The sequence below is a fragment of the Symsagittifera roscoffensis genome, chromosome 1 (assembly GCF_963678635.1).
Source record: "Symsagittifera roscoffensis chromosome 1, txSymRosc1.1, whole genome shotgun sequence".
NCBI lineage: Eukaryota > Metazoa > Xenacoelomorpha > Acoela > Convolutidae > Symsagittifera > Symsagittifera roscoffensis.
In genome coordinates, this window is record NC_087062.1 from 33,855,846 (window position 1) to 33,868,206 (window position 12,361).

At 37.3% G+C, this 12,361-nt stretch overlaps 2 protein-coding genes across 2 annotated transcripts in view; one reads left to right on the forward strand and one right to left on the reverse strand.

Annotated features, from left to right (window-relative positions):
• The window catches only part of LOC134843229 (forkhead-associated domain-containing protein 1-like), a 144,559-nt gene extending 143,308 nt beyond the window's left edge, over positions 1 to 1,251 (forward strand). Inside the window, exons 23-26 of the mRNA XM_063859594.1 lie at positions 89 to 202; positions 494 to 673; positions 867 to 935; positions 1,015 to 1,251. Coding sequence (XP_063715664.1) covers positions 89 to 202; positions 494 to 673; positions 867 to 935; positions 1,015 to 1,026 — 375 coding nt within the window. The 3' untranslated portion in view covers positions 1,027 to 1,251. The remainder of the gene's footprint in view (positions 1 to 88; positions 203 to 493; positions 674 to 866; positions 936 to 1,014) is intronic.
• Positions 1,252 to 6,265: 5,014 nt separating this feature from the next.
• On the reverse strand, positions 6,266 to 6,940 carry LOC134856906 (uncharacterized). The gene has a single exon (XM_063873201.1). It carries the CDS (start codon positions 6,938 to 6,940, stop codon positions 6,266 to 6,268), a length of 675 nt encoding a protein of 224 aa, XP_063729271.1.
• Positions 6,941 to 12,361: the final 5,421 nt, after the last annotated feature.

The window sequence follows — 12,361 nt, forward strand, 5'->3', positions numbered from 1 at the left end:
TAAGAAAACTTTGTTTTGATGGATGTTTTTAAAACAAAATAATCAGCTTTTTATAAGAGCTAAAAAATCAATAAGCAGATGAATTTAGGCAGACCTGCGGGCGAAGAAAGAGGAGATCGAGTTCATCCGGGAGGCTCTTAGGAGGACGAAGGAGGACTACGAAAGAGAGAAGAGACTCAATGTTGCAATAAAGAGTAAAAAGGTAGTAACTTCTTTACACACTTATGTGAGTAATTACAACTTTCTTTTGATCGTTTAACTTTAAAATAAGGAAGCTCTTTTCTGTGACTTGTTAAATACTTTTACAAAAAAAACTTCATAATATTCTTATAGTTAAACCGTCAAAAAAGCACACCCACTTCAATGATTTTTGACTAAGACTTGGCTCAAGGTTTCGAAAGTTTTGCTGCGATGTCATTGAGAGCATCGAGGTATTGTTTGAACATTGAGCCTTCGCTGGACAGTATGTTTATTTGTTCACACAACTCAACAGGGTGAGTTCTTGGAGCAGTTTGAGAAGCAGGCACAGCAGAACAAAAGTGGCATGCAGGGTGTGAACAAGACGGGTCATAGTTGTGTGCCTGAAGATGTGATGGGCAAGGACAGCAGACGCAAGAGGGAGGAGAACGAACGCCTCAAGAAGAAAAGCTACGAGGTGGAGAAACTCAAGGAGGTACCAATATATCCATCTCTTTTCAATTTAGCTACTAATCTAAGAAGTTGCAAAACAATAGAAGTAACCGCAACTGATCTACATGTAAAAACACTTAAGTGAATTTGAATATCTCAAGTCAGTTAAGGATTTTTGTGTCCACTTTAACAGTTTTTTTTTAAACATCGATCAATGGCCAATGCTTTCTTTTCAGCTTCTTAAAGAGAAGGAGAACCAAATATCGGAGTTATCGGTCAAAGTAGTCAACTATGAAAGCACCGCGGTAGGAATAATTCATATTCATTTTCAAATTCGAAAAAAGTTTTAATGAACCCTACATCTGTCAATAACTTGTGTTTCAGGAAGCTCATTGACAACATCCGACTGAAAACTGGCCACAAAAATGATCCTATCTGTCCTTAATGCAGCAAACTTTTGATGGTTTCTGTCTTCGGTCTATTCTATCGAATCAAATTGACTTTATTATGAAAGTACAACCGTGTTTTAGATCAAAAGCATTGTGCATATTTGTATATAATTAAATAAAATTATTATATGTGTACATACTGTTTAGTTAAAAACTGAATTTTTGTCAAAGACATGAAGTTTTTTGGGAAATTAGAGTTTCGAAGAGATAAAAGTAGTCATGTCAGGTAGTTAATTTTCCGAAATCGGAGTTTTTTAGAGGAAGGTATCACACAGTAACACGTAAAAGTTAGCTTCTCGAGTGGACCTCCAAATGCTTTCTGCAAGTCAATCTCAGTTGCATATCTGTTAAAATCTCCAGTTCGATTTCTGTAAAACGTTCTTGCTTAAAACTGTGTTTTGTAAATATCAGTGCCACTTAAATCACGACCAAAAAGTTTCCGTATAATACAACTGTTGACCTGATCTTATGCTTAACTTGACGTATCTGTTCTCGTATATAAAAAAATTTTATGTTTCAAATCAAACAAAGGTATGCCGTTAAGAAAGAAAAATCTTAGGCACTTAGCATAGTGGTAATGCGTTCACTTCGAGATCGTCAGATTGCGTAATCGATCCCCTGCCATGGCAATGATAGTGTGTGAGGACGAGCTCTCATTTGACCTCTAGCTTCAGGTTTACCTCAGCCTGACCGATTACGGTTGCAATATTCGTACCACGTGAAAGTTCTAGACGCAGAAAACGGCCTTGAGTCGCAAAAAATAGAGCTTCCCTCAGCAAAATAACTCAGTCTGGAACGTGCGGAAATGAGAGAAGAAGGACTATGCTTAGATAGGCTGGATAGTTTTTCATAGATCCTCAGCGAATCGCAGAAACCACAATTACAAATCTAAACAAGTAGCAATTTTTTCCACGGACTAGCAAAATGTAGCTCGCAGCCATTTTACAACTCGACTAGACTGAAAAATAAAGAGCGTTATTTGTGGAGAACTTTAATTAACAAGTATTTTATAAGCAGCCTCTGGCGCCCGCATATAGTAGTAGGCTTTGAAAAATGAACAGCAAAACTCATTTATTTGAGGTAATATCTAGACCTTGGAAGATTTTCAATATATATTTTTTTGTCCTGTTTTGGTGATATAAGTTTTCGGCTTTGTTTAAGTCAATATTTCAGGCTGTGGTAGACCTGAAGTTTGAAGTCAAAAGTGAGCTCGTCCTCACATACTTTCTCACACACGCGAAACTAACACAAGCAAAAACACGATTTGAGACAGTTTCGTGTTTTCTCAGGTTTAGCAGGGTGTCTGTACGAAAAAGAAATTGCCAAAGCATAGTGGTACACCGTTCAATTTGAGATTATCGCATCATGAATTCGATCCCTGCCACGGCAAAGAAAGAAAGTATTGGAGGACAAGCTCCCACTTCACTTCTAACTTCAGGTCTGCCACAGCCTGACTAATGTCAGCTGCAATAGTAGTACCAATGGCAAGTTTTAGACGCAACAAATGGCTTTGAGTAGCAAACATTAACTTCGCTCCACAATAAAATTCTGCGTGGAGTGTGCGTAAGTATTAAAAACGGACCATCATTAGACAGGCTTGTTAGCTTTTCTTAGATCCTCTGCGGAGAATCACAGACAACATGTATGTTATCCTTTTCAATGTTTTAGCAAAATGATTTTTTCTGATTATTTTACTCGATAATTTTTTTTATTTTGCTTGTTTTCGAAGTTTCAGTGTAATAACGCATACGCGAAATGATAAAATACTGAACTTTGTGTTTGTCGATAAGTTCAACCAAGTTGTTTGCTGTCGTTCTTTTTCAGGTTAGTTACTTTTTCTTGATTTGACGTTATTTGAACCAAATTAGGAGATAAAGGCTTTGAGCCAGAAAAACTTAACTCTGTCACTAACAAAATTATTATTTTTTAAAACTTTTTCTCTTTTCTTAACTGTCCAAAGTTAGTTTTTTCTCCACATTAGAAATCAAAGTTTTTTCTTAATTTATCAATTTTAGTTTTTGTTTTAATTGTTTATATATACTTAAGTGCAAATTGTTTATAGTAAAGCGTGTTCAGTGTAATAACGCATACGCGAAATAATAAAATACTGAATTTTTTGTTTGTCGATAAGTTCAACCAAGTTGTTTGCTGTCGTTTTTTTTCAGGTTAGTTACTTTTTCTTGATTTGACGTTATTTGAACAAAATTAGGAGATAAAGGCTTTGAGCCAGAAAAACTTAACTCTGTCGCTAACAAAATTATTATTTTTTAAAAAATTTTCTCTTTTCTTAACTGTCCAAAGTTAGTTTTTTCTCCACAATAGAAATCAAAATTTTTTCTTAATTTATCAGTTTTAGTTTTTGTTTTAATTGTTTATATATACTTAAGTGCAAATTGTTTATAGTAATGCGCGTTCAGCTGAATATAGGATGAGACATCACATTACAATAAAGGTTTTCAAAATTGTTTTTTGATTTACTCGCTTTATTATCTCCGCAACAAGTACCTGCCCACTCAAAAATTTGTGTAGAGTTTGCTGGGGTTAGTGGCAAAACAGCACAAAAAAAACAAAAACAGAAAAAAAACAGCGCAGGAGATTAAACACAGAACCGAAGCTGAGCTTTGCACCATTTGCGATACAGAAAACCACCGAAAAATTTGAAAAAAATTTCCAAAAAAACAACACCGAAATTTTGTGTTTGTCTCAAATTAAACTCATTTGATGAAAACTTTTGGCGGAAGACAAGAACCAGCATTGAACTAGCTTGAAAAAGAAACCAGCGATAACTATGCAGACAAAACCGGGATAAATGGAAAATAGGAAAACTAAAACGAAAAAATCATTCAAAAAATACTGGAAAAAAAAACTGATAGTTCTTAAGGCAGTCTAAAACCAAGTCTTCTTCTTAGAAACGTTTTCATTCTAGAAAGATATATAGGATAGACAGCATTTAGAGCAAAATAAAATTCAATTGACGAAAAATTGATGCACAATTTTCCCCAAAAAAATGCAAATATGCTCATGACTTCAATTGCCTTCGCCAAAAAGAACATGATAAGAACAGCAGGCAGCTCAAGAATTATCGAGAAAAATAACGAACAAAGTTTTTTTGAAAAGAGAACAAAGTTTCTAATTTTTTTCAAAGAAAGTCAAAGTGATTTTTAAATTCCAAATATACCTTATCAAAAATGAATTGATATCAAAAAAACGATTAGAAACAAATAAACAAAAATTTGAAAAAATCTTCATCATCATCATTGCCGCCTTATCCCGTTCAAACGGGGTCGGCGGGGCGCTCCTGAATCTTCGAGCGCCAGAGTTTGCGGTCGTGTGCGTCGGCTTCCGTCATTCCTCGTCTTCTCATTTACTCCTTCACGTCCTCTATCCATGTCTTTCTTGGTCTTCCTTTGCGTCTTTTTCCAGGGACCTCAAGGGAATACGCTTCTTGGATTGGATTACTATCTTCTCTACGCACGACATGCCCAAACCATCGCAATTTAGATTTTTCAACACAGTCAATAACGGTCTTCTGAATACCAAGTCGGCTCAAAATCGAGTCCGATGGAATGCGATCTAATAAGGTTACTCCACACATCATTCTGGCCATGCGCCTTTCCGTTGAAAGTAACCTGCGTTTGTGTTCTAATTTGAGTGTCCAAGTTTCACAGGAGTACGTCATCACTGGTCGAACACAAGCACAATAAATAAAACCTCTTTGTTTTATGGACAGTCCCCGTTTCCCGAGTAAAACGCCACCATGGTTATGAAACGCAAACCATGCCTTCTTGATACGCTCGTTTATAGCAATTTCACAGTCTCCAGTAGCATGCAACGTGTGTCCCAAGTAACAAAACTGACTAACACTCTCTAACTCGTCGAAACTGTTACGGGGTGCAGGATCACTTGCAGCTGGGGTTTGGCATGTAGAACACTGAAAACTCGACTCGTGTGGTGATAAACTTCCTCTAATACCGGTACAGCGTCCATGTACCCATTTTCTGCAAAGAGTGCACATAATCGAGTTTCTGCCAACTCTAGTTCCACAAACGCCGCAAGGATAGACAGCAGCAATACGGGTGACACTAGGGAAGTCTCCCATTCCCTTGGTTTTGCCCACATTAACCCGAAGGCCTTTAGATTCCAATGCTGACTTCCACATTCTGTACTTCCTCATGACTTCTTCGGGTGTCTCTGCTGCGAGTGCTATGTCATCCACATACAACATTTCCAGTATGGAGCCATCTCGCACTTCTTCAGTCAGATAATCCATAATCGTGATAAACAGGAGGGGGCTGAGGATTGAACCTTGATGCACATCAACAGTAACATCAAAAGCATCTGTCGGTTCACCGTCCACAATAAATGAGGTCTGACAATTGTCATATGTTGCCATAATAGCGTTTATGAAATGCTCTGGTATGCGTTTATGCCTCAAACTTTCTATAATGAGGCGCCGCGGGACACGGTCAAAGGCCTTCTCCAGGTCGATAAAAATCCAGTAAAGGGGCTTCTTTTTTGCTGCAAACTTTTCGCAAGGTTGGCGGGCAACAAAAACTGCATCGACAGTGCCGCGACCTGACATAAAGCCATACTGTGTTCTGTCAATTGTAATCATATCACGGAGCCTTGACTCAAAAACCTTCTCCAAGAGTTTAAAAGAATGTTCCAGTAGCTTTATATCACGATATGAGTTGGTACTGAGAGGGTCACCTTTACCTTTGTACAGTGGAATCAGAGAGCTCTTCGGGCATCTTACCACTGAATAAGATCTGATTGCAAATAGTTGTCAGTACATCAATGCAAGGGTCACCGGCAGCTTTGAGCACCTCCGCAGTGATACCACTGGGCCCTGGAGCCTTCTTGTTCGCCAACGCTCGCAAGGCACTCTTAACCTCTGCCACTGCAACTTCCTCGCAAGGTCCTTCTACAGAAGGTTTGTCACTACTAGTGTAAGGATGTTCAACATTCATGATTTCATGCATATGGTCTTTCCATATTTTCTTACGAGCAGCAATGTTAGTCTGCAGTTTCCCTTCTGCATCCTTCAAGCATTTCGTGCCGACTTCGTCTTGTCTTGCTTGGCCCTTTGCTTTGCTATGTTGAAGATCTTCTTAGAGTCAGCTTCTGCAATAGCTTGATTTACTTGATTGTTGATGGCATCACGAATCGTATGCTTCGCAGCACGTTTAGCATTCGCATACGCTGTCCGATTTATATCGTTTCTGTTTCTGCGCCAGTTGTTTCTTCATTTTCACAGCTTCTTCTACTTCTTGGTTCCACCACCAAGTTTCACGTGAGGCTGCATGTCCTCGAGAAACACCGCAGACATTTTGTGCTACCTCAAACAAGTTGTTCTTCAGCCCCTCCCATGTAGTAGCCTCAGGTGTCGCAGCAAACTCAGTAGTGAAAAGTTTCTTTGTCTCTGGATCACGTAGTTTCCAAGTCTTTATCCTTGGTTGTCGCTTGACTTTTCTTTGTTTGTGGACTTTCTTCTTGGTAAATTCAGCTACAACAAGTTTATGCTGAGTGCCAACTGGAATAGTCTTTGCATTCTTTAAAGAGATTGAGTCTTTTCTGTAAAGAATATAATCTATCTGGGTTGCAATACGGCCCGACATAAATGTCACCAACTGAGTGTGTGGTTTCTTGAACGCAGTGGTGGCAATAAACAGTCGTGGAGACATGGCACAGTTCAGTAGTCGGACGCCGTCACTGTTCTGGCTTCCATAACCAAAACCACCATGTACACTTTCGTAACTTGCGTTGTCCTCGCCAATGTGTCCGTTGAAATCACCACCAACCAGCGGGTTATCGGTCGTCATCAACTCACGCTCAAGGGCATCGTAGAATTGATCTTTCATATCTTCTGCTAATTGGCTCTGTGGGCAATACGCAGATATTAATTTGTAGGGACGATCTTCTAAAATAACCGTAACCGAGATGATGCGGTCGTTGACACGGTTGACCTCCACCACACAGTCCACTAAGTGTTCAGCGACAGCAATGCCAACTCCATTTTCTGCCTTCTTTCGCCAGACCAGAAGAACTTGTAGCCGTTTCCAATCATTCTTGTTCCTGCTCCCTTCCACCGAGTTTCTTGAAGGCAGGCAGCATCAACTTTCCGCTCACCAAGTTCTCTTGCTACCTCAACACTCCTTCCAGTCATGGAACCAACGTTCCACGTAGCAACCCGAAACTTGTTTCCTGGCGTGTCAGGCTCTGCAGCCGTCATTTGTCTCAGGGAGTTTCGGGGTGTCAGTGCATTCTTTCTGACGTAGGCCGGCACCGACAACGCCCGCGCAGCACTTCGGGGTGTACTGCCCCCCCCCCTATATTTGGCGTATTCATGATTCAGTAGGTTGAAGCGGGGTTTCACGGCTGGATGCCCTTCCTATCGCCAACCCTCCTCCTTTACCCGGGCTTGGGACCGGCAAGAAACATTACTGGCATGCAATGCTTCCAGGCGGAGTTGAAAAAAAGCAAAAAAAAATCCCATTAAAAGGACATGGAAATTATTTGGAAATGTTTTTTTTTCTAGTTAAAACGTTTTTTTTATGATTTTTTCCTAAAAGACTTTTTCTAAAGAAGGGTGGAAAAATTATTTTAAAATCCTGACAAAACTTATCAAAATTGAATTAATATCAAAAATTAACTGAGAACAATTTAAAAAAACTAGGCAAATGTACCGACAGAGTTACAGCCGACAGTTAATAAGCTGCAAAACAGCCGAATTTTTTTTAGTAAAAAAAAACAATAAAAGAATTGCATCTACCGGCCACAATGTAAGCACTATACTGCCAAAACCAGTACGCTTTATACCTCTAAATTTATCATTTCAAACTTCTTTCTAAATGTTTATCCTTCTCTGAACAAAGTTATTTTACGGGAAAGTAAGTCTAGTACCCGTTTACAACACCCTTGCTTATCGCAAGGGTAAAATGTGTAATTGACAAAGAAATTACCCCGAAATTTTGTCATTTTATAAGTATTTGGTTTGAATATCCGAAACTCAGTCTGTTTAGAGATAGTTTAGATTTAAAAAGTCGCAACGTTTCGCCTGTTCGAGAAAAATTGGCTGGCTCTCGGACTTAAAAGCAATAAGTCTTGCAAAAAGAGGCAATCCTAGACTTAATCGTTTTTTCAGTATTAAAAATTGTAGACTTTTTAGACGCGTTCCCTTTTTTTTCAACTCTATTAGCCAGTGATCAAAAGTAATCATCGCAAAGGCTTTGTACCTCTTCGTTTTCTGAACATTTCATATCACGAAGTGCACAAAAGAACTATTGCTTCTGATGTTCGTACCAATTTTCACTACCTCATACCTAAAAACAGCTCGTATGCAGATAAGTGTGGCGTCATATTAAGGTTCGACAGTCCGTTGAAAAATTCTGAAAAAAATTCAAAACAGATAATTGTGTAAAAAACTTGTCTGGATTTTTTTCAGGTTTAAGGACACAAGTTTCACGTGAGGCTGCATGTCCTCGAGAAACACCGCAGACATTTTGTGCTACCTCAAACAAGTTGTTCTTCAGCCCCTCCCATGTAGTAGCCTAAGGTGTCGCAGCAAACTCAGTAGTTAAAAGTTTCTTTGTCTCTGGATCACGTAGTTTCCAAGTCTTTATCCTTGGTTGTCGCTTGACTTTTCTTTGTTTGTGGACTTTCTTCTTGGTAAATTCAGCTACAACAAGTTTATGCTGAGTGCCAACTGGAATAGTCTTTGCATTCTTTAAAGAGATTGAGTGGCGTCATATTAAGGTTCGACAGTCCGTTGAAAAATTCTGAAAAAAAATCAAAACAGATAATTGTGTAAAAAACTTGTCTGGATTTTTTTTCAGGTTTAAGGACACAAAAGCAGAAACATTACATGTGAAACTTAGGAGTGTATAAATATTCTATAATTTCAGATAGCTTTCATTTTCTTCTGTAACTCTCATTTTAACCTATTTGAATCACTTTTTTTAGAAAGTTATTTAGAAAATGTACTTACTTTTTTTAAATTTTTCAAAATCATTTCAGTGAAGAGCGGATCTGAAATTTTTCCACTGGAGGGCGGATTTCAAAATTTACAAAAATTATATCGACTTGAAAATTTGGCGCGGAAAAACATTTCAGCAAAATAAACAATTTATTGCTACCGGGTACACTTCAAACCGGCGTTGCAACCGAGTTTCCTCTGAAACCGGATTTTTTTCCCATAAAAAAATGTTCACATAATGGAAGAAACAGAGATTAGGTGTTTTAGTTTTTTCTCTTTTTTTTCTGTTTTCCTCGCAACAACTGATAAATTAAGTAATCTTTGGAATGAGTAAAATGATGTTTCATATTGAACCCCTTTCTATCGTGATTCAAACGACCATTAAATTTTTAGAGACCATGGTCGGAACATTCTATGCTACTTGCACGGATACCGGCTATCCTTGCTAATAGTAGAATAAACTTGATATGTTGGTTGCTTAATCTAGGTTCGCTGAAAGTTAAAGAGAACAATAATGCAGAATTATTATTGTTTTGTTTGTTGAAGTTTTTTTTAATTTTGTTTAAGGTCACGTCTAGCTATAACTTGCATTTTTGGCTTCTCATTTTTCTGCTAACATTTCAAGTGTGCCAGCTTTGTATTTTTGGAAAGTTTTTGTTCATCTGTGTTCTGTATAAACTTTTATTTTAAATTACTTTTCTGGATAGTTGTTGTTTTTGTGTGATCGGAAATTTTGTATTTCCAAAAATAAAAAGTTCCGATCAGACAAAAACAATAACTATACAGAAAAGTAATTTCATGCATCACAATTGACAAAATCGTGTAACTTTTCATTGGCACTAATTTCTGCTTTTTTTTCGAACTCGATTTTTTTTCTTATGAATCGATCGCGCAGCAGTAGATTTAGGGAAGAGAAGTTTTTCCCCCTCAGCTACCTGAATCACTGATCATCGAAAGTATTGACTTTGGTACTATTTAACGACAATTGGCCAACACCTAATACTCAACTAGCTTGCAACTAAGTTGTTTCAAACTAATTGCTAAGCCTTTAACCAGCTTCCTAAAAACAATAATAATGGATTTGAAAGCAACCGTAGAAAAGTAGACTGGATGCATCCAACAGCGCTTTCTAGTTCATGAAATGAGCAATCATTTTTTCGTTTCTTTTTAACCAAAATGGTCACAACTTAAAAAAAACGTGTTAAAACTTAGTTTCAAATTTCAAAAAAATCTATAATGTATTTTCAAGTCAGAAAAAAGACTCTCAAAATGCAACCAGCATACAATTCGACGTTTTTTATTTTAGAAAAAATCGAAATAGTATATTTTGAATACCCATTATTTTTTATATGAAAATCTTGCTGGACTTAGTTATTTAATTTTATAAGACTATAAGTATATCATGTGCTGCCAATAATCCTTTAAATCAGTGGGATTAATTTTAAACATCATTTAGGATTTGGTTTTGAAAAATTTCTTATAAGACATAAACTTTTTAAACGACATAAACTTCTTAAACGACATATCTCATAAACTTTTTGAGAAGTAACAATTACAGCAGACCAGACAGTTTGACACAGAGGCGAAGTTGCACTCCAAAATATGACCAATCACCCTACTGGGAAAAACTGAATGAGTAAGACTTGGAGTCTATAAAATCTCTCAAGTGACGCACGCCAATAATGAGGCTACATAAATGCTAAGTTACTCAAGCCAATTATGACGCAATAGCAGTACCAGTCAATTTGAAAAAGTAATTTACCAACAAACGTGCCTCAATTAATAGAGCGGACGCATTTTAACTAGTATACGAAATAGTTCATCAAAAACATCCCACCCTGCCCAGGTTCTAACCCTCTTATTTTGTTGCGGGTCTTCTTCCCTACCTCTACGCCACAGATACATGATACCTTGAAGCTAAAAAGCTATTTGTAATATTTAATCATAGTCTGTGTTAATATCCTTAGCATTGGCTGTACTTAATAGCTGGTTATTGATCAAAATGAACACTAGTATTTGCGAGTTAGGTTGGAAAAAAAGAGAGTTCATAATATCACACAAGCTTTGCCTGTGTAAACAGTAACAATTAGAATAGCCCAGATTTGAAACTTTTAGAAGTAACCTGACACTGCCACTACACGGTTGAAACTTCAAATATTTTTTGAAAATCATAAAACCGACTCGAAATCTTTTTGACCGACTCGAAACGATTTGAGTAGTCATATTCAGATACTAGATTTGCAACCCCAGGAGTATTCTGAAAGCACCCCCTTTATAGGGCTGAGTTTCAAATATTATGAAGTTTTTAATAAATCTAATCTTTTCAAAAATTTCTGAAAAAATCAATACAATCATCACATCTCGTGAGCGTAACTTAGAAGACTTGAGCAGTCAAACTTTGCGGCCAAACTTCAAGCCTTTGGGAAAACCCTGACATTTACCACCATCATAGGGTTGTTTCGAATTGAATGAAAAATGAACACAAAAGAGCGCATGAAAGAACCGTTGAGCACTCCAACAGATGTATGGTGAAATCGCTATTTCAGTAAACACGAGTTGCAATCTATTCCCATTTTACCATGTCAACATAGAGTCTTCTTCAACATTGTCAAGTGAAACGCCAGTCAAAAGTGTACAGTTTACGCGGAGCGCGCGCCAAAAAAATTATTTTTTTAAAGTTAAAACCTTCTAAAATTTGCTCAAAACAGTAATTTGACCTGCTTTTTCAGAATAAGCATATGGCGAAGAAATTTTTGAGCAAATTAGTGTCTTTACGTTTCGGGAGAGATCGCAAAATCAGCACGCCCGTTTGCTGGAACTGTGTTTTTAATGAATTTAGTCAAGCATTTACTCAATGGTGATGCAAAGTTGCTGTATCACCTAAGCAACATTCTCTCAAATATAGGTCAATCAAAATAATTTATTCTCACTACATCGATAATTTATATTTATATAGATAATACGTTTAGTGTAAATTGATATTCATCTCTAAGGGTGACTACAAGACCAGAGTATAGGTCAACGGAAAGGTCAGGTAAGAAAATAGACTTATGGCTTTGAATAATTCAACAGGAATATAGACACAGCTGGTTTTTCATAAAATCCTTCTTCAACATGAAATTCTCCAATCGATCAATATTTCAATAGAAACGCTGTTTTGATAATTAACAAACGACAAAAATGATTCATAAGTATTCATCATAAGCTTTCAGACTATTACATCATTATAGGTTGGACAACTTGCGTTTGCTTTTACACAGCAGCGGAGTTCAGATTTTTCCAAGACAAGGGCTGGGTATAGTGGGAA